The following is a 22,841-nucleotide window of genomic DNA, read 5'->3' as shown; positions in this document are numbered from 1 at the left end:
CAGATATTGTGAGTTAGTTCCTATTGCAGATAAGACTGCAGAGACAGTAGCTAAAGCGTTTAAAGAACGCATTATCTGCAGGCATACCACCCCTAAGTCCCTAGTAACAGATAATGTAGGTGAATTCTGTAATGAGGTTCTTGAAAATTTGTGTACCTTGTACAAGATCTCTAAATCCACCATTGTTCCTCATCATCCTGCCAGCAATGGGTTAGCGGAACGAACCAATAAGAAAGTACTTGATGTCTTGAGAGCCACTATCAATCCCAACAGTGAAACTTGGGATGAAGTTATACCTGATGTGCAGTGTGCTATAAATTCTGCTTACAGTGTTTCCATAGGTGACACTCCACATTATGCATTGTACGGTGTAGATAAACGTTTGCCTTATGAGTTGTTATATTTTAACCTGAAACCAAATTACAACCCTGATGATTTCATAGCAACTTGTACCAGCTTGGCTCAAAGCGTCTTTAGAAGAATCCGTGAAACACTTCATAAATCAACAGCAGAATTTACAAGAGTCGCAAACACTCGAGCAAAGCCGTCCAAAATCAAAGTAGGTTCGAGAGTTATGCTGACTAACTTTAACAAAACATCTGCAATGCCTAAGCTTGATCAAAAGTTTGTTGGTCCTTATCGAGTAGTTGAACATATCACTGGCAATAAGTATAAGGTTTGAGAAATTAGCACTGGTCAGTATAAAGAATCGCATTTAGATCATATGAAGTTAGTATGTGATAATAATGATGTTCCAACCCAGACTAATGTGACAGACTCTGACAATCCTCCTGATCCTGTACTCTCTACCTCTGATACTCAGTCAGATGATCAACCTGAATGTCGTTATTCCCTACGTACACGACAGGTATTGAGAAATCCTCAAGTATCATTTGTAACTACAAATTCAGATCTGCCTCAAACACAGCATGAGTTAGCCAGTGCAACAGAATTTGATCCTCCCAGAGATGACACCCATTCTGCATATGTCAATCTCACCCTAGCAGAGTTGGGGTTAAATGTAAATAACCTGTATAGATGAATAATTACAGTATCAACTTATCAATATTCAAGATTTTTTTTTGTGTTCACGTTCTCTCCGAATTCTGAGATTTAACAGTCTAGATTTGAGTGCACCAAGTCTGCCTTTCTGTTAAACACTTCTTTCTTTGTATGTATTTCTTCCTCAGAATCCGTAGATCACATGAATACAGATCGATCGATCAAATTTTTTTTTATCACTTCTATTGTGTAATCCCAATGTTGAGTCTCATTCGATGAGTTGTGCTATATCATACCTTGTAATGCATTACAGTTTCATTACAGTAAGTTTCATTATAGTCAATTACGTAAGCTTCCATTCCAATATTCTACTTATGTATGTTATAATGTTCAATTGTGTGAACTTTGACATTGTATAGAATCAGCCCAAGCCCTACGCCTGCCGTCTCTAGTTTGTATTAGCTGTATGTCGGGACGACATACGTTAGCATTGCCGAGGTCTCAGTAGTATCAGTTCCCAGTAGTACCAGTAACCAGTTACCAGTAGTATGACTCACTACCAACCGTCTGTGTGAATCACTTGTTATTCACGTTGCTGCTGACCATAGCAAGTTTTTGAACCCTGCTCACCCCCTAGGTTTCACTGGTGGGTCAGTCTTAAGATAGAGAGCAGAGAGGCAGGGCGGCTGATGGTGCTTCCCACACTTTCCGTTATAATTATATGTACTAACCAGCCTACGTGAGTGTTCTTACCCAATCCACGTTATCGAACCCCCACATGACAACAGTGATTCACACAGACGGTTGGTAGTGAGTCATACTACTGGTAACTGGTTACTGGTAACTGGTACTACTGGGAGCTGATACTACTGAGAACTTCGCAGGACGGTAGTACCTCCCTGGGTGGTTTGTAACAGATAAAACATTATCTGTATGAGGAGTTTTTATTAAAAGAATTAACAGATCAATCTGCTTGGATAATGCACATTTCTTTAATAAAAAAAAAATCTATCTTACTGGCAATTAACATAAGTGGATCTTTTTAAAAAGTTCCTGAATTTTGCATGGCAGTTGATAAGCTCCTTTATTGATAATTATCTGTTTTACAGTATAGTATTTACACATAATCTACAAAGGTCTTGTACCTTTAGATAAGCAAATAATGAGGATATAATGAGGGAAATAAGCCTCTTGAGTATACTTGGTAAAGTGTATGATAGAATTATTATGGAAAGAATTAAGAGTAAGATGGAGAGCAGGATTGTAGATGAATGAAGAGGCTTTAGGAAGAGTAGGGGGTGTGTAGACCACGTGTTTACAGTGAAACATATAGGCAAACAGTATTTAGATAAGGGTAAAGAGGTTTTCGTTGCATTTATGGATTTGCAGAAGGCACATGATAGGGAAGCAATGTGGCAGAGTATGTAGGAGAGTGAAAGTAGACCTTAGACAGGGATGTATGATGTCACCGTGGTTGTTCAATATATTTATAGATGGAGTTGTGAGAGAAGTGAATGCTAGGGTGTTGGCAAGAGGCGTGGGATTTAAAGATAAAGAATCTAACACAGAGTGGAAGTTGTCACAGTTGCTTTTTGCTGATGACACTGTGCATTTTGGGAGATTCTGAAGAGAAGTTGCAGAAGTTGGTAGGGTACTTAAAAGAAGGAAATTAAAAGTGAACATAGGAAAGGGCAAGGTGATGAGCATAACAAAAAAATTAGGTAATGAAAAATTGGATATCAGATTGGAGGGAGGGAGTATGGAGGAAGTGAAAGAGCAGGTGAATCATAGAATTGATGAAGAAAAAAGTGCACTGAGGAGTCAGTGGAAACAAAGAATATTATCCATAAGAATAAGAATAATCTTTATTTCTACAAGTACATGTAAAACGTACACAGACCTAGCTGATATCAGTGACATACTACCATATAGAAAATATCCTTGTTATTTTATTTATTATTATCACACTGGCCGATTCCCACCAAGGCAGGGTGGCCCGAAAAAGAAAAACTTTCACCATCATTCACTCCATCACTGTCTTGCCAGAAGGGTGCTTTACACTACAGTTTTTAAACTGCAACATTAACACCCCTCCTTCAGAGTGCAGGCACTGTACTTCCCATCTCCAGGACTCAAGTCCGGCCTGCCAGTTTCCCTGAACCCCTTCATAAATGTTACTTTGCTCACACTCCAACAGCACCTCAAGTATTAAAAGCCATTTGTCTCCATTCACTCCTATCAAACACGCTCACGCATGCCTGCTGGAAGTCCAAGCCCCTCGCACACAAAACCTTTACCCCCTGCCTCCAACCTTTCCTAGGCCGACCCCTACCCCGCCTTCCTTCCACTACAGACTGATACACTCTTGAAGTTAATATGTTTTGCTCCATTCTCTCTACATGTCCGAACCACCTCAACAACCCTTCCTCAGCCCTCTGGACAACAGTTTTGGTAATCCCGCACCTCCTCCTAACTTCCAAACTATGAATTCTCTGCATTATATTCACATCACACATTGCCCTCAGACATGACATCTCCACTGCCTCCAGCCTTCTCCTCGCTGCAACATTCATCACCCACGCTTCACACCCATATAAGAGCGTTGGTAAAACTATACTCTCATACATTCCCCTCTTTGCCTCCAAGGACAAAGTTCTTTGTCTCCACAGACTCCTAAGTGCCCCCTTTTCCCCTCATCAATTCTATGATTCACCTCATCTTTCATAGACCCATCCGCTGACACGTCCACTCCCAAATATCTGAATACATTCACCTCCTCCATACTCTCTCCCTCCAATCTGATATCCAATCTTTCATCACCTAATCTTTTTGTTATCCTCATAACCTTACTCTTTCCTGTATTCACTTTTAATTTTCTTCTTTTGCACACCCTACCAAATTCATCCACCAATCTCTGCAACTTCTCTTCAGAATCTCCCAAGAGCACAGTGTCATCAGCAAAGAGCAGCTGTGACAACTCCCACTTTGCTGATGACACTGTGCTCTTGGGAGATTCTGAAGAGAAGTTGCAGAGATTGGTGGATGAATTTGGTAGGGTGTGCAAAAGAAGAAAATTATAAGTGAATACAGGAAAGAGTAAGGTTATGAGGATAATAAGATTATGCAGAGCTTTTCAGGCAAATTAGGTTAAGTTTGTCTCCAGGATGCAACCTACACTAGTCTGCTAACACCCAGGTACCTATTTTACTGCTAGGTGAACAGGGACAGTAGGTGTCTTCAGGAAATGCATCCTAATATTTCCACAAGTACCGGGGATCAAACCACAGACCTCAGTATGTGAACTGAATGCACTAGAAATCAAGCTACAGGAATGTATGAGAATAATTATGTCAGCTGACCTTTCTTTTAAAATCCATAACAAGACAAAGATCATGACAGCCAGGAGGATGACAGGGTGGATATTGAGAACTTTCAAAATGAGGGAAATAATGCCAGTGGGGACTCTTTTCAGATCACTAGTGCTCCCTCATTTAGAATATTGTTCAGTGCTGACAGCCCAATTCAAAGCAGGAGAAATATCAGAGCTGGAACAAATACAGAGATTGTTTAATATAATATAATAATATCTTTATTTACTACAAGTACATATACAAGGTATGCAGATCATAGCTGACATCACTGACATACTACTATATAAATAGCCACTTGTTATGCAGAGCATTTCCTGCAGACTAGGTCAGTTTTGTTCCAGGATGTGACTAACACCCAGGTACCCATTATGTATACTGATGGGTGAACATAGACATCCAGTGTAAGGAAATACGTCCAACGTTTCCACCCGTTCGCCGGGAATCGAGCCCAGACCCTCACAGTGTGAAGCGAGAGCTTTTGCCACCAGGCCATGGGGCACCGTGGCCTGGTAACCTGTACCAGGGATAAAGTCAAAACAAGGGGGCATGATTGGAAATTACATACCCAACTGAGTCGTATAGTTACTTGGAAATGCTGCTTTGATTTTTTATTTTTTTATTAACATGTCAGACGTTTCCCACTAAGACAGGGTGACCTGAAAAAGAAGAAACACTTTAATTATCATTCACTCCATTACTATCTTGCCAGAGACATGCTTACACTACAATTTAAAACTATAATTTAAAAAATGCAACATATCAACACCTGTCCTTCATAGTGCAGGCACTGTACTTCCCACCTCCAGGACTCAAGTCCTGCTAACTGTTTTCACTGAATCCCTTCATAAATTTTACTTTGCTCACACTCCAACATCGTCATAAAATCCATTCATCTCCACTCACTCCTATCTAACACTCATGCACTCCTGCTGGAAATCCAAGCCTTTCGCGCACAAAATTTCTCTTACCCCCTCCCTCCAACCTTTCCTAGGCCAGCCCTTACCATGCCTTCCTTCCATTTCTTTGGTGTAAGGCTGGTAAAGAAATAGAATAAGTTATTTGTCTTTAAAGGGGTTCCCAAGTTCTGGCGAAGGTTATTGATCCAAGGAACTGTTGTTACCTTTCCCTTGTGATTAAAATTGAATCTCTTATTCTTCAAACATTGTATGAACCCTGTGGGCTTAGTGTTTTCCTATGAATACAATAATCACCTCACATTTCCTGAGTTTTGTGTGGCCTCTAAGGGCTTAGTATATCCCAATGAATATAACACTAATAGAAGTATGTTTTTCCCCCAGGTGTTGTTTCTGATATTGGCATTCATAGAGAACCTTGTGTTGCTGTCGTTGGGCATCGTGGGCTTGGACAAGGTGAAATATGACAACACCTTCATCATCATCTCGGCTGTGTTGTGTGCTATAAGTTACCTCACTGGTGTTATACTTCATGCAGTTTATTACAGGTGTGCAATCATCACTTCTCCCTTTCTGTGCATTTGTTCAGTAGTTAAGCATTCATGGACTTACCTTTGCTCTGCTAACAGTAACAGTCTGGTTAACCAGGAATCAGCAAGAAAGCCTGACTTAAGACAGGGCTATAAGATAGAAGAACCCATGAATCCAGTCACAGGTATAGTATATTGGCATGGCAAAAAGTGGACCATAACCACAGGGAAGCCAAACCTGTGGCTTTTTTTTTTCTTGCAATAGGCTAGGGGTTGCAGCTTGACATTAGACCGTTATCAAGCAACAGCCGTTGCTTGGTTCAGAAATGGTCCAGTATGGAGGAGAATGTCATCCAAGGCTTTCTCTTCAAAGTTTGGGATAGATGTGGCTTGCTGCAGCCACTACCAATACTTACAAAAATTTAAATAACATTATTGCAAACAAATCACATAACGGGTGGAATTCTAATCCATGACAGGTATTACAATATTACAGTTCTGGTGATTAAGCTTTCTAGGGAAATAAACTAATGCTTGGCCTGTTAATTAAGGTATTGTATTTATCAGCCCATTACCAGAACTGTAATAAGAATATAGTCCGGGAGTACAAAACACATATACTATTTTTAAATCTTTACTAGTAAATTTTTAGCATAAAATAAGAGCATTCTTTAGTATAACATAAAAGTATATTCTTTGGTATCATTTCTCTTCGGTACAGAATTATCACATTTACAAAGAAACAATGTCACAACACAACTAATCTTTACCGACATAGTAACTATCTGCTGACATGGAACATTACAAACATCGCACACGACACCCGTGTCATAACCTATCTTCTCTTCGGTGTCACATGACACCATTACTCTACCATCTCTCAGTGTCATGACATTCCACGTTATAACACACCTTCTCTGCTGTGTCACACGACACCTTTTTCTCTGCGTTATAACACACCTTCTCTACTGTGTCACTTGACACCCTTTTCTCTGCATTATAACACACCATCTCTGCTGTGTCCACATGACACCCTTTTCTCCGTGTAACTCTACACACCTTCTCTACTGCGTCACATGATACCCTTTTCTCTGTGTTATAACACTTCGTCCGTGTCCACATGACACAACTTTCTTTCCGTGTCTGACACTGACATTGCTCTCAGTGACACTGTCGTGGGATAAGGCCATACTGGTCAGCCAATACTAAGTCCAGCTGATGCCAAGCTAGCAGGAAACTAAGTCCAGTCATTATGCCAGAAGAGTCAAGCTGGTGTACAGTGAGGCCGTCAGGTAACTCTGAGGCCGTCAAACTGTGGACTCAGTGAAGCCGTGGTGAACACACTGAATGAGGCCGTCAGGTAACTCTGAGGCCGTCAGACTCAGTGAGTCGTGCTGAACATACTGATTGAGGCTGGTTCGTCAGCCCCGACATTGAGTGTGATGACGTCACACTGGATACTGCTGGCACTTAGGTACTGCTGATTAGCAGCATCTAAGTGCTCAGTCAACCACCTCTCCTTTTGTTTCTTTCTGGGTTTGCAACAACAGGTAAGTCCTAAAGGCACACTGGCCTGCAAGTTTTAGAACTTGCCTACCATGTATTTGAGACCCACCCGTTCAGTGATTTGACTACCATGGTATTCAACAATACTTAGTGAAGCAGTTTTTGGTATTGGCTTGCAAAGACATAGCCGTTATTGATTTGTATACAGTGGAACCTTGGTTTTTGTTTGTCCTGGTTTACATTGAATTCAGTTTTCAAAGACATTTTTTGTCAATATATTGTCCCAGTTTTCATTCGTCACCTCGGTTTTCATCTGCCATACCGAACATGTCCATCTGCCAGCACCCCCACAAAGCATCCCACACACGTATTCTGAGTCAGTCTGGCTTTGTTTCTCATTGAGCGAACATTACCCTGTGCATTCATATGAAACATTTTGTAATAATCCATTGTTTTTGTGCTTGTTTATTGAGTGCAACTGCTAGATAAGCCACCATGGAGCTAAAGAAAGTTCCGAGTGCCAGTCCTTTGATAAAGAAGGCGAGAAACACGATAGAATTCAGTGGTGGTAGTAATGGTGGTAGAGGGTGGTAGTGATGATGGTAGAGGTTAGTAGTGATTGTGATGGTGGTAGAGGGTGGTAGTGGTTGTGATGGTGGTAAAGCGTGGTAGTGGTTGTGATGGTAGTGAGGGTGGTAGTGATGGTGGTAGTGGCTGTGATTGTGGTAGAGGATGGTAGTGATGGTTGTAAAGATAACCTCTCCTCCCTCTCCCCTACTCCCCATCTTCTATGTACCAACAAGAGTCTTCAATAAAGGTAAAAGTGATTTAAATGTTCATTTATCCATTTCATTAGTGCATTATGTTTATTTCTCATTGTTTTCTGTATGTTAAACTATAGTTATTCTCTATAAAATGTACTTTTTTTTTTTAATATTTTTGGGTGTCTGGAACAGATTAATTGGATTTACATTATTTCTTATGGGAAATATTGCTTCAGTTTTCGTCGAATTCAGTTTTCATCAGGCTCTCTGGAACGAATTAACCCTTTGAGGGTCAAGAGGCCCTCTCTGAAACTTGTTCTCAGGGTCAGCCAAATTTCCAAAAAAAAATAATTATTTTTTCTTATGAAAAGATAGAGAATCTTTTCCCGATCATAATGACACCAAAAGTATGAAATTTGATGGAAAACTTACAGAATTATGCTCTCGCGAAGTTAGCGGTCTTGACGATGTTTATGTATCAGCGATTTTGCCCACTTTGAGCCCTATTTTCGACCAATTCCAATGTACTAGTCGACAAAAATCATAACTACTTCGCTAGAACTCCATTTTTTCTATCGAATGAGTACAAGAAACAACCCATTTACCAATTTCAACCATCCAATAAAGTGGTCAGAGTTTAGCAATTTTGCCAATTTCACACAAATTTCAAAAGATGCCAGTTTCCGAATAGGGTCCAGAATAAACAAAAAAGACATTCCTGGCACTAAAATAACAAGTTCTCTGTTCGTTAGTCACATCCCCAGGCCTCTCTTATATTTCTTTGGCTTTCCATTTTGAATTTTTATTCTTACAAAAAATAGAAGATTTACTGTTATGCAGACTACTGCATTAGTGTAAAAATGGTATAAATAATATCAGCGCACTTGTGAAAGAATATTAGGCTCACCAGTTGACATGTATTGGACGCTTGGCATGATTTGTTTACTTTTGAACTTTGATAAAAATCGAACATTTCTGCTTCTTTGCGCTCAATTTCAAGGTACTTTTCATTGTAAAACCAGTCAAAATCGCCTCAATTTCTGTAATATGTCTTCCATTCTATAAAATGAGACCAAGAAAACTAGAATACAATAATAAATACCATAGGAAAATACAGTGCAAATTCGCTGTTTTATTCCAAAAACACGGTCAAAGTTTTTTTTTTTCTCATTACGCACTGTGTGCTGCAGGATTTTTTTTATACTGTGCACACTGACCACATAGACCCATTCTTTCATATGTAGGCCTACCAGCTTTCTCTCATTAGATTTGAAGGCACTGGAATTTAGGCGTACTAGTACGTCAAAAACCCTGGGTCATAAGCCGTACTAGTATGGCCGAAACCCTCAAAGGGTTAAAGATGAAAACCGAGGTGCCACTGTACTTGGATTTCTACCCACAAGGAGTTCATAAACAGTAGTATTGTAGTAGAGGTGCAATGTACGCTAGGCATGACACTATTTTATGAGTTGTATTAACACTTCGGCTGTCTCCCACCAGGGTAGGGTGACCCAATAAACTAGAAACCACTTTTACTGTCATTCATTGTCTTGCCAGACATACACTGACATTACAGTTCAGAGGACCTTCCAAATTGCAACATATAAGTGTTTACAAAGAAAAAAAAGCTTATCAGTATAATGGTGGGTTGTGCACTTACAAACAAAATGGTGTGGTATTATAGTATGAGAAACTTGACCTTTGGATCACTACTACTTAGTTATTATGATGAGTACCTGATTTAATTTTTTTTTTTCAACAAACCAGCCACATCCCACCGAGGCAGGGTAATCTAAAAAGAAAAATTAAAGTCTCTTTTTAAATTTAGTAATGTATACAGGAGAAGGGGTTACTAGCCTCTTGTTCCCTGCATTTTGTCGCCTCCTATGACACGCATAACTTAAGGAGGAAGAACTCTGTTACATTTCCCCATGGAAATAAGAGGAAATTAACAAGAACAAGAACTAGTAAGTAAATAGAAGAAAACCCAGAGGGGGGTGTGTGTATATATGCTTGTACATTCATGTGTAGTGTGACCTAAGTGTAGGTAGAAGTAGCAAGACATACCTGAAATCTTTCATGTTTATGAGGCAGAAAAAAAAACACCAGCAATCCTACCACCATGTAAAACAATTACAGGTTTTCATTTTACACTCATATGGCAGGACAGTAGTACCTCCCTGGGCAGTTGCTGTCTACTAACGTACTATTTAGGTGATTTAAATGTATGATTTGTAAATTGTATGGTATTAGTCTGACTGGTTTTTAAATCAAAATTTCCCATAGAGCAAATACAGTAAACTCTCGATTTCACAAACTAATAGGGAAGAGTGGGTGGTCAATAATGGTGATCGTGGTGGATAAAGATGAGATTGTTATACCAGTGTCTTAACCCTTTGACTGTCGCAGGCCCCTCTCTGAAACTGTCATTCTATGTCACAAAATATTAAAAAAAAAAATTTTTTTCTTACCAAAATGTTAGGATTATTTTACTGAGTGTTTTAAGCCTAAAAAATTTTTTTTTGCCATCAGTACTTACCGAGATACAGAGGCACAAAGTTGGCAGAAAATGAGCGGTGTATGGCAACAGCGGCAAATTCCGCCCACCCGGTATTCTTTTATTGACTCCAATTCGAGGGTTTCTTGTATTTTCCAATATTTTTCTTTTCTAAGTAACTTATGTGGCCTATGAGACCAAAGTAAGGTGCATTGTTCAAATATACACTCATTGTTTAAATCCCTTTGAGGGTCGACAGGCCCTCTCAGAAACTCGTTCTCAGGGTCGGCCAAATTTAAAAAAAAAAAATTATTTTTTCTTATGAAAAGATAGAGAATCTTTTCCCGATCATAATGACACCAAAATTATGAGATTTGATGGAAAACTTACGGAATTATGCTCTCGCGAAGTAAACGGTCTCGGCGATGTTTATGCATCGGCGATTTTGCCCACTTTGAGCCCCATTTTCGGCCAATTCCACTGTACTAGTCGACAAAAAACATGAATATTTCGCTAGAACTACATTTTTTCTATTGAATGAGTGCAAGAAACCACCCATTTACCATTTTCAATTATCCAATACAGTGGTCAGAATTTAGCAATTTTGCCAATTTCACACAAATTTCAAAAAATGCCAATTTCCGAATAGGGTCCAGAACAAACAAGAAATACAGTGGACCCCCGCATAACGATTACCTCCGAATGTGACCAATTATGTAAGTGTATTTATGTAAGTGCGCTTGCACGTGTATGTTTGGGGGTCTGAAATGGACTAATCTACTTCACAATATTTCTTATGGGAACAAATTCGGTCAGTACTGGCACCTGAACATACTTCTGGAGTGAAAAAATATCGTTAACCGGGGGTCCACTGTACATTCCTGGCAATAAAATGACATTTCCTCTGTTCATTAGTCACGTCTCAAGGCCCCTCTTACATTCTTTTGCTTTCCACTTTGAATTTTTATTCTCACGAAAAATAAAAGAATTACTGTTATGCAGATTACTGCATTAGTGTAAAAAATGGTATAAATCATATTGGCGCACTTGCAAAAGAATGTTAGACTCACCAGTTGATGTGTATTGGATGCTTGGCATGATTTGTTTACTTTTGAACTTTGGTAAAAATCGAACATTTCCGCTACTTTGAGCTCAATTTCAAGGTACTTTTCATTGTAAAACCAGTCAAAATCATCGAAATTTCTGTGATATACCTTCCATTCTATAAAATGAGACCAAGAAAACTAGAATACAACAATAAATACCATACGAAAATACAGTGCAAAGTTGCTGTTTTATGCCAAAAAAACGGTCAAAGTTTTTTTTTTCTCATTATGCACTGTGTGCTGCAGGATTTTTTTTATACCATGCACACTGACCACATAGACCCATTCTTTCATAAGGAGGCCTACCAGCCTTTTCCCGAGACATTTGACGGTGCTAGAATTTATGCGTACTAGTACGTCAAAAACCCCTGCGCGTAAGACGTACTAGTACGGCCAAAACCCTCAAAGGGTTATTAAAACATAATAACTGAACAAGCATTATCACTATTAGATTGCATATGAAACTTGTTTACACAGACAAACAATACAAAACATTGTTTATTATTATTGTTCTATAATATATATACATATGTACAGTTTACAGTTTACTGAGTATACCAGGAAAAGTGTACGGTAGGGTTATAATTGAAAGAATTAGAGGTAAGACAGAATGTAGGATTGCGAATGAGCAAGGAGGTTTCAGGGTGGGTAGGGGATGTGTAGATCAAGTGTTTACATTGAAGCATATATGTGAACAGTATTTAGATAAAGGTAGGGAAGTTTTTATTGCATTTATGGGTTTAGAAAAGGCATATGATAGAGTGGATAGAGGAGCAATGTGGCAGATGTTGCAAGTGTATGGAATAGGTGGTAAGTTATTAAATGCTGTAAAGAGTTTTTATGAGGATAGTGAGGCTCAGGTTAGGGTGTGTAGAAGAGAGGGAGAATACTTCCCGGTAAAAGTAGGTCTTAGACAGGGATGTGTAATGTCACCATGGTTGTGTAATATATTTATAGATGGGGTTGTAAAGGAAGTAAATGCTAGGGTGTTCGGGAGAGGGGTGGGATTAAATTTTGGGGAATCAAATTCAAAATGGGAATTGACACAGTTACTTTTTGCTGATGATACTGTGCTTATGGGAGATTCTAAAGAAAAATTGCAAAGGTTAGTGGATGAGTTTGGGAATGTGTGTAAAGGTAGAAAGTTGAAAGCGAACATAGAAAAGAGTAAGGTGATGAGGGTATCAAATGATTTAGATAAAGAAAAATTGGATATCAAATTGGGGAGGAGGAGTATGGAAGAAGTGAATGTTTTCAGATACTTGGGAGTTGACATGTCGGCGGATGGATTTATGAAGGATGAGGTTAATCATAGAATTGATGAGGGAAAAAAGGTGAGTGGTGCGTTGAGGTATATGTGGAGTCAAAAAACGTTATCTATGGAGGCAAAGAAGGGAATGTACGAAAGTATAGTAGTACCAACACTGTTACATGGGTGTGAAGCTTGGGTGGTAAATGCAGCAGTGAGGAGACGGTTGGAGGCAGTGGAGATGTCCTGTCTAAGGGCAATGTGTGGTGTAAATATTATGCAGAAAATTCGGAGTGTGGAAATTAGGAAAAGGTGTGGAGTTAATAAAAGTATTAGTCAGAGGGCAGAAGAGGGGTTGTTGAGGTGGTTTGGTCATTTAGAGAGAATGGATCAAAGTAGAATGACATGGAAAGCATATAAATCTATAGGGGAAGGAAGGCGGGGTAGGGGTCGTCCTCGAAAGGGTTGGAGAGAGGGGGTAAAGGAGGTTTTGTGGGCAAGGGGCTTGGACTTCCAGCAAGCGTGCGTGAGCGTGTTAGATAGGAGTGAATGGAGACGAATGGTACTTGGGACCTGACGATCTGTTGGAGTGTGAGCAGGGTAATATTTAGTGAAGGGATTCAGGGAAACCGGTTATTTTCATATAGTCGGACTTGAGTCCTGGAAATGGGAAGTACAATACCTGCACTTTAACCCTTTGAGGGTTTTCGTCGTACTAGTACGTCTTACGCGTAGGGGTTTTTGACGTACTAGTACTCATAAATTCTAGCGACCTCAAATCTAGTGGGAGAAAGCTGGTAGGCCTTCATATGAAAGAATGGGTCTATGTGGTCAGTGTGCACAGTCTAAAAAAAATCCTGCAGCACACGGTGCATAATGAGAAAAAAAAACTTTTTCCATTTTTTTTTAATAAATCAGCGACTTTGCAGTGTATTTTCGTATAGTATTTATTGTTGTATTCTAGTTTTCTTGGTCTCATTTTATAGAATGGAAGACATATTACTGAAATTGAGATGATTTTGACTGGTTTTACAATGAAAGGTGCCTTGAAATTGAGCTCAAAGTAGCAGAAATGTTCGATTTTTACCAAACTTCAAAAGTAAACAAATCGTGCCAAGCGTGCAATACACGTCAACTGGTGAGTCTAATATTCTTTCACAAGTGCACCAATAATATTTATACCATTTTTTACACTAATGCAGTAGTCTGCATAACAGTAAATCTTATATTTTTTGTGAGAATAAAAATTCAAAGTGGAAAGCAAAAGAATATAAGAGGGGCCTTGAGACGTGACTAATGACTAGAGGAAATGTCATTTTAGTGCCAGGAATGTCTTTCTTGTTTATTCTGGACCCTATTCCGAAATTGGCATCTTTTGAAATTTGTGTAAAATTGGCAAAATTGCTAAATTCTGACCACTGTACTGGATAGTTGAATTTATAAATGGGTGGTTTCTTGCACCCATTCGATAGAAAAAATGGAGTTCTAGCGAAATATTCATGTTTTTTGTCGACTAGTACAGTGAAATTGGCCGAAAATGGGGCTCAAAGTGGGCAAAATCGCCGATCCGTAAACATCGCCGAGACCGCTAACTTTGCGAGAGCATAATTCCGTAAGTTTTCTATCAAATTTCAAACTTTTGGTGTCGTTATGATCGGGAAAAGATTCTCTATCTTTTCATAAGAGAAAATAATTTTTTTTTTTTTTTAAATTTGGCCGACCCTGAGAACGAGTTTCGGAGAGGGCCTGTCGACCCTCAAAGGGTTAAAGGAGGGGTTTGGGATATTGGCAGTTTGGAGGGATATGTTGTGTATCTTTGTGTGTATGCTTCTAAACTGTTGAATTCTGAGCACCTCTGCAAAAACAGTGATAATGTGTGAGTGTGGTGAAAGTGTTGAATGATGATGAAAGTATTTTCTTTTTGGGGATTTTCTTTCTTTTTTGGGTCACCCTGTCTCGGTGGGAGACGGCCCACTTGTTGAAAAAAAAAAAATGTACAGTCACTGAACACTTTCCTAGAACTGCTGCAGCTTGTGGAACTCTTTGATACATGGGTATATGCAGAGTGGTACTTGACACTCCTCACACATTAAACGAGTGTCTCTGCGTGTTTGTGGGCATTTTGTGGTATGTCCACATAAAAAACACCTCTTCTGAGTAGGAGGCAGTTGTATGGGGTAGTGATCACCAGGCCTCAAACGAGATGGCGTGTATTGGTAATTTCGTGGGCGCTTGTCTATTGCAGGTGTTGCTCCTTGGTACTTGGCTATTATTTGTCTGATGACTGACAAACAAAATTCACCATATTTTGGTTTGTTGTTGGTCCTCAACTTGTATATGTTATAAGCATTTAGCATGAAAATATCAACAAGATGGAAAAAAAGTTTTATATACCACTTATAACTTTTACGTACACAATCAGCAAACCCAATCTGCATGTCACATTTGTCCACTAAGCGCATATTGAGGTTGTAGTTCATGACAGCTGTAGGTTTTAGAATGGGTTCATTGGTCTTTATTGTGTCTGCCAGTGTGTGCCATTTCGTTTCAGTGAACTGATGTCAACAACGTGACATCACGTTTGTCATGCCACCAAAATGCCGTGATGTCATTGGCAGCAAAGGCCTGCACCTCACCTGTGCAAGTGCCAGTGTTGAACCTTGGCATATGTTTACGATTACCACGCACTGTGCCACACACGTCTGTCAGGTTCACTCACAAAAAATCACTGAGTACTGGGCTTGTGTACCAGTTATCAGTATATAATATACAGTGGACCCCCGCATACCGCACGCATCGCATACCGTACAATCCGCATACCGCTCGCTTTTTTCGCAAAAATTTTGCCTCGCATACCGCCCAAAAACCCGCTCACCGCTCTTCGTCCAAGACGCGTCCAATGTGCGGCCTGAGCCACGCTCACATGTTCCGCCGGTGGCATTGTTTACCAGCCAGCCTCCGCGGTAACATCCAAGCATACAATCGGAACATTTCGTATTATTACAGTGTTTTTGGTGATTTTTTCTGGAAAATAAGTGACCATGGGCCCCAAGAAAGCTTCTAGTGCCAACCCTACAGCAATAAGGGTGAGAATTACTATAGAGATGAAGAAAAAGATCATTGATAAGTATGAAAGTGGAGTGCGTGTCTCCAAGCTGGCCAGGTTGTATAATAAACCCCAATCAACCATCGCTACTATTGGTGGTACAGCTGCTGCTGCTGCTGTACCACCGTCAGCTGCTGCTGCACTGTCAGCTGCTGCTGCACTGTCAGCTGCTGCTGCACTGTCAGCTGCTGCTGCTGTTGTACCACCGTCAGCTGCTGCTGCTGCTGTAGTACCGTCTGCTGCTGCTGTAGCATCGTCTGCTGCTGCTGTAGCATCGTCTGCTGCTGCTGTAGCATCGTCTGCTGCTGCTGTAGCATCGTCTGCTGCTGCTGTAGCATCGTCTGCTGTAGCATCGTCTGCTGCTGCTGTAGCATCGTCTGCTGCTGCTGTAGCATCGTCTGCTGCTGCTGTAGCATCGTCTGCTGCTGCTGTAGCATCGTCTGTTGCTGCTGTAGCATCGTCTGTTGCTGCTGTAGCATCGTCTATTGCTGCTGTAGCATCGTCTGTTGCTGCTGTACCACCGTCAGCTGCTGCTGCTGCTGCTGCTGTAGCACTGTTGTTGGTGTGGCTTATTGAGAATACCAAGAAACAATTAACCCCAGAGGATTTGCCACCCAGGATAACCCAAAAAAGTCAGTGTCATCGAAGACTGTCTAACTTATTTCCATTGGGGTCCTTAATCTTGTCTCCCAGGATGCAACCCACACCAGTCGACTAACACCCAGGTGAACAGGAAAAAATGCCTGGAACTAGTGCTCATATTGGTGAATTTAAAGCCAGCAAAGGTTGGTTTGAGAGATTTAAGAATCATAGTGGCATACACAGTGTGATAAGGCCTGTTCTGGAAGAAAATGCCAAACTGGACCTACAGTACTCAGGAGGAAAAGGCACTCCCAGGACACAGTGTCTCATCAGTCATTGCTGCATCTTCAATAAAGGTAAGTGTCATTTATTCTTCATTTAGTAGAGTAGTACATGCACAATATATATTGTGCATGTACTACTCTACTATTGTGCATGTATCCTTCTCTTTGTGTGTAGGAAAATGTATATTTCATGTGGTAAAATTTTTTTTTCATACTTTTGGGTGTCTTGCACGGATTAATTTGATTTCCATTATTTCTTATGGGGAAAATTCATTCGCATACCGAACATTTCGCATAACAATCAGCCCTCTTGCACGGATTAAAGTCACTATGTGGGGGTCCACTGTATACCCCTTACCAAGATATGGTTCCATCATTGTTTGAACCACATCACCAGAGATACCCAATAACTTCCTGGTATCTCTCATTGTATTACTGCCAGTGTACACAGCGATATCCAAAACAAGACCACTTTTGCAATCACACAGTACAAATAACTTTATACCGAATAAACCAAAACGTTTCCTCTTGCTTGATATGTATTGCTTGAATGAGAGCCTTCCTTTGAATAAAATCAAAGACTCATCAATAACAAGCTTCCTGAAGGGATAAAAATACATGCAACACTTTCGTTTCAGGTACATAAACACATTTCTGATCTTATTTAACCTGTTGCTTCTGTCAGGCCTTGTTTTGTCTGAAAAGTGTAACTAAACCTTGGGTTGAAATCAGGCGTTCTGTTGACCAGTATGTGGTGACAGTGTGCTTATACACATGTGGCATAAGCATTATTGTGGCAAAAAAACAGGTACATCTCTGCCACAGTTGTGTCCTTCCACTGGTGTAGCCGTGATCTTGGTGAGAGAATTGTATTTGCCATGGTGTACTCAGTATATGTTGGTTTCCCTGACAATAATGTCCATCAGGGCTTCATCGAAGAATAATTGAAAGCATTCTAGTTCAGTAGCATTGTTCCCAAGTGTACGCAATGGCCGCATTCCTTTTTGTGTTTCATCAAAGTCATGGGGACTGGGAACAAACTCGTCACCTTCCTGCCAATCCCAGATGCGGTCTGCTGGTGGGTTCTGGATATTGAAACATGGTTGTGCAGGTTGTGGGGTTGGGTGAGGCTGGTTGTAGTTGTGCGAAGTCGGCAGCGTCGGTAGTAGTGTGGCCCGCTGCTGGTGCCACGTGACTCATGCCACCATCTCTATCACCACCACCACCTGCTGCCTCACTCACATCATTCATACCCATCCTAACAATATTGTCATCTTCACTATCAGGTCATGGTGTAGGGCCTCGGGATGTGCTCTGAGATTTACTCCTTCCCCTTGGAACAGCATATGACACACTACCAGACCGCATGCTATGTCGTATATACTGCCACTTCACTGGGGAATATTCACCCTCACTGTCGCAACTAGAACTGCTTTCAATAGCTTTGAAATCACTATCACTTTCACTGCTCACATCTGAGTCTTGTACACGGGCAAATAGTTTCCTCTTTCATCCTGGTACAGGTGAACGTGAACGAGCCGGCCCAGCACCAGAGGTGGAAGGTCATGGGTCATCTGGATTTTCATCACTAATTACGTTATCCTGGGCACTGTTTTCAGTCACACCTGCTTGAAAACCATGGAATTCACTTTCACTGACACTTCTATCACTGTTAGAGCTATCACTTGGGAACAAAAGACCTCCAATCCGCCAAGGAGTGAGGTACTTCTTACTGCGAGGCATGGTGAAAATGAACTACCAAGATGGCATTCCCACAATGCACCACTGAGTCCCAGATTTTTTTCACAGGGTGTGCACCCACCACTCAGACCCATTCTCTCTCATGTAGGCCTACCAGCATTCTCCCGCTTGATTTGAAGCCGCTAGAATTTACGCGTATAAATACGTCAAACAGTGGCGCGTAAGATGTATACAGTGGACCCCGCCTTACAATATTAATCCATTCCTGAGAGCTCATCGTAAGCCAAAATTATCGTTAGCCGAATTAATTTTCCCCACAAAAAATAATGGAAATCAAATTAATCTGTTCCTGACATCCCAGAGTATGAAAAAAAAAATTTGTACCACATGAAATATTAATTTCAATACACACAAACTGAAGAAGTCATGCACAATTACTACTCTGCTAAGAATAGAATACATGACACTTACCTTTATTGAAGATCTGGTGATGATTGATGGGATGGGAGTGTGTGGAAGTTAGTGTTTAGAAGGGGAATCCCCTTCCATTAGGACTTGAGGTAGCAAGTCCTTTTCCGGGGTTACTTCCCTTCTTCTTTTAACCCTTTGACTGTTTCAGGCCCCTTTCTGAAACTCTCATTCTGTGTTGCTAAATTTTTGAAAAAAAAAAAAATATTTTTTCTTATGAAATGATAGAGAATCTTTTCCCGATGATAATGACACCAAAAGTTCGAAATTTGGTTGAAAACTCATGGAATTACGCTCCCGCGAAGTTATCGGTCTCGGCGACATATGCGTATCGGCGATTTCGCCGAATTTGAGCCCTATTTTCAGCCAATTCCGTTGTTCCAGTTGACCAAACTCATAGCTATTTCTTTAGAACTCCATTTTATCTATCAGCTGAGTACAAGAAACCTCCCATTTACCAATTTGGACTACCTAATATTGTGGTCAGAAATTGGCAATTTGGCCAATTTCACGCAAACTAAAAAAGATGCCAATTTCAAAATAGGGTCCAGAATAAACAAGGTAGACATTCTTGGCACTAAAATAAAATATCCTCTGTTCATTAGTCACATCTCTAGGCCCCTCTTATATTATTATTGCTTTCTATTTTGATTTTTTATTCATACAAAAAAATACAAAATTTACTGTTATGCAGACTACTGCATTATTGTAAAAATGGTATAAATAATATCAGTGCACTAGTGAAAGAATATTAGACTCCCCAGTTGAAGTGTATTGGACGTGTGGTGTGATTTGTTTACTCCTGAACATTGGTAAAAATCGAACATTTCTGCTACTTTGAGCTCAGTTTCAAGGATGTTTTCATCATCAAAGTAATGAAAATCATCTCTATTTCTGTAATATGTTTTCCATTTTATCACCTAAGACCATGAAAACGCAAATACATCGATAAATACTATACGAAAATACACCTCAAAGTCGGCGTTTTAATCCAAAAAACGATCAAGAGTTTTTTTTCTCATTACGCACTGTGTGCTGCAGGATTTTTTTTATGTGGTGCACACTGACCATACAGACCCATTCTCTCATATGTGGGCCTACCAGCTTTCTTCTGCTTGATTTGAAGCCGCTAGAATTATTGAGTATGTATACGTCTGAAACACTGGCTCGTAAGACGTATATATACGACCAAAACAATCAAAGGGTTAATGCCACTAGGACCAGCTTGAGAGTCACAGGACCTCTGTCGCACAACAAATCTGTCCATAGAGCTCTGTACCACTCGTTCCTTTAAGACTTTCCTAAAATGGGCCATAACATTGTCATTGCACAGGTTGCCAACACGGCTTGCAGTAGCTGTGTCAGGGTGATTTTCATCCGTAAAGGTTTGCAGTTCAACCCACTTTGCACACATTTCCTTTATCTCTTTTTTCAATTCCATACTAATTCTCACCCTTTTTACCACAGGGATGGCACTAAAAGCTTTCTTGGGGTCCATGGTGACTTATTTTTTTTTTTTTTTTTTTTTTTTTTTTTTTTTTTTTTTTTTTTTTTTTTTTTTTTTTTTTTTTTTTTTTTTTTTTTCCAACAAGTCGGCCGTCTCCCACCGAGGCAAGGTGACCCAAAAAAAAGAAAGAAAATCCCCAAAAAGAAAATACTTTCATCATCATTCAACACTTTCACCACACTCGCACATTATCACTGTTTTTGCAGAGGTGCTCAGAATACAACAGTCTAGAAGCATACACATATAAAGATACACAACATATCCCTCCAAACTGCCAATATCCCAAACCCCTCCTTTAAAGTGCAGGCATTGTACTTCCCATTTCCACTGGGATAATGTGAAATGTACCGAATGTGTGCGTAGATGCGACCGCACTGGCTGGCTTGTAAACACTGGTGCCGAGGCCACGTGTGGGACGCGTCCCTGACGAATCACGTAAGGCGAGTTTTTTATCATGAGGCGAGGCAAAATTTTTGCGTTCAAATGCTTCGTATGGCAGATATAATGTAACGTGATGCGTTCGTAAGGCGGGGGTCCACTGTATATACGACCGAAACAGTCAAAGGGTTAATGAGCATGGACACTTCTGGAACCAGTGGACTTTTCCCATTGTTTCTAAATCAGTCGACTCATAAAAATAATTTAGTATATTTTTTTCACATCAGTGACTCTGATTAGAATAGAACTCATCAAGAGGCAGTGCATTGATGATGGTGAATGACTTTTGATATGAGATATTGGAGCTACCCTCCCCTCCCTAAGATCAAGCTTGGTTTCCCCTCGCTTCATGTAGGCTTGCTTTTAGTGAGTCCAGTTGATGAGAATTCACTATTCTGGAGTGTTCTGTTTCTGTCAGTTAATCTGTGTGCAGTATATATCCACTGTGCCATCAGATCACAGGATATTGAGAATGTTGATTATGTGGAAATGTAGATGTTTTGATTGAGTTTAGTACAGCTGCCCTGGACCTGGAACACATGTACTACATAATACCAGGGACACCTGTAATACAGCTGCCCTGGACCTGGAATGCTTACTACATAATGCCAGGGACACCTGTAATACAGTTGCCCTGGACCTAGAATACATGTAGTACATAAAACCAGGGACTCCTGTAATACTGTACATCATGTTCTCACAGTGCTTTATAACTCTTTTAGGTTTAACACTTTGATGTGTTTCAAGAGTCTTTCTACTCCCAGAGCTTGGCCATGGGCCAAGCTCCAGGAGTAGCCTGGTCAACCAGGCTTTTGCTGCTGGTGGCCCACTGCCCCAAATATCCATCATAGCCTGGTTGATCTGGCTTCTTGTGAAGGTCACATGAGGTCATCCTGTCCTAAGCTGTCTGGGAATTAGTGTGGGTTGTTAACGAGCACCATGGCTTGTTGTAGTGTTTTAGAATCTCAGGTTAAAGTGTTGAAGAAGGAGGTTCTACTTCTTCAGGAGGAAAATAGGAGGTTGAAGCTTCACCTAGATGGGTTTGGGAGTGAGTGTGAGATGGTTGGAGCTGGTAAGAAGGAAAAGGTTACCAGCAGTGAGTTGGAGAGTGGCAACCACTTTAAGTGGCAAGTGGTTCACGATTCAGGAAGAAGGAACATGTGGAAGGTTAATAGAGAAGATGTGAAGTTAGGAAATCGATTCTCTGTTCTCCAGGATGAGTGTACTTCAGTGGTTAGTGAGGTTAAAGGTACCACAGACTCCCCTGCTATTCAAGGTAAGAATATTCTGATTGTGGGAGAGACTTAGGTAAGATACATGGATCATACTTTTTGTAACAGAGATAGGAAGGCCAGACAGAGTGTGTGCCTCCCAGGAACTGGTGTTGGTGACATACCAGGTTGAAAAATATTATGTCAGGTAATGGGAACAAGCTCATTATCTGTCTTAGTTTGAGTGGAAATGACATCGGGAAGAGCAGGAGACAGGAGCTGCTAGATAAGTACAGGTCAGTCATAGATATAGTCAGGTCTAAGGGAGGGATCCCAGTCATATGTAGCATCTTGCCTAGAAGAGGAGTGGGCAATGAATGGATGTCTAGGGCAATTGGTATAAATTGTAAGGAACTTGCAATCCCATTCATTGATAACTGGGACAAATTCAATGGCAAACATGATATATATGCAAGGAATGGGGGTTCATCTCTCTCGGGCTGGGGTGGTTGCATTAGGCAATTTGATTGAGGGGGGTCATTGATGACTTGTCTAGGACTTTAAACTAATTGATTATAGAGGTATGGGTGTTTGTGGGAAACAGT

The 22,841-nt window shown here is 40.4% G+C and overlaps 1 protein-coding gene across 1 annotated transcript in view; it reads left to right on the top strand.

Moving 5' to 3' along the window:
- LOC128687208 (uncharacterized) overlaps positions 1-22,841 on the top strand; it is a 274,565-nt gene that overhangs the window by 208,086 nt on the left and 43,638 nt on the right. Inside the window, exon 12 of the mRNA XM_070098520.1 lies at positions 5,672-5,835. Coding sequence (XP_069954621.1) covers positions 5,672-5,835 — 164 coding nt within the window. The remainder of the gene's footprint in view (positions 1-5,671; positions 5,836-22,841) is intronic.

The sequence above is a fragment of the Cherax quadricarinatus genome, chromosome 62 (assembly GCF_038502225.1).
Source record: "Cherax quadricarinatus isolate ZL_2023a chromosome 62, ASM3850222v1, whole genome shotgun sequence".
NCBI lineage: Eukaryota > Metazoa > Arthropoda > Malacostraca > Decapoda > Parastacidae > Cherax > Cherax quadricarinatus.
This window is presented reverse-complemented; position numbering and strand designations above follow the sequence as displayed.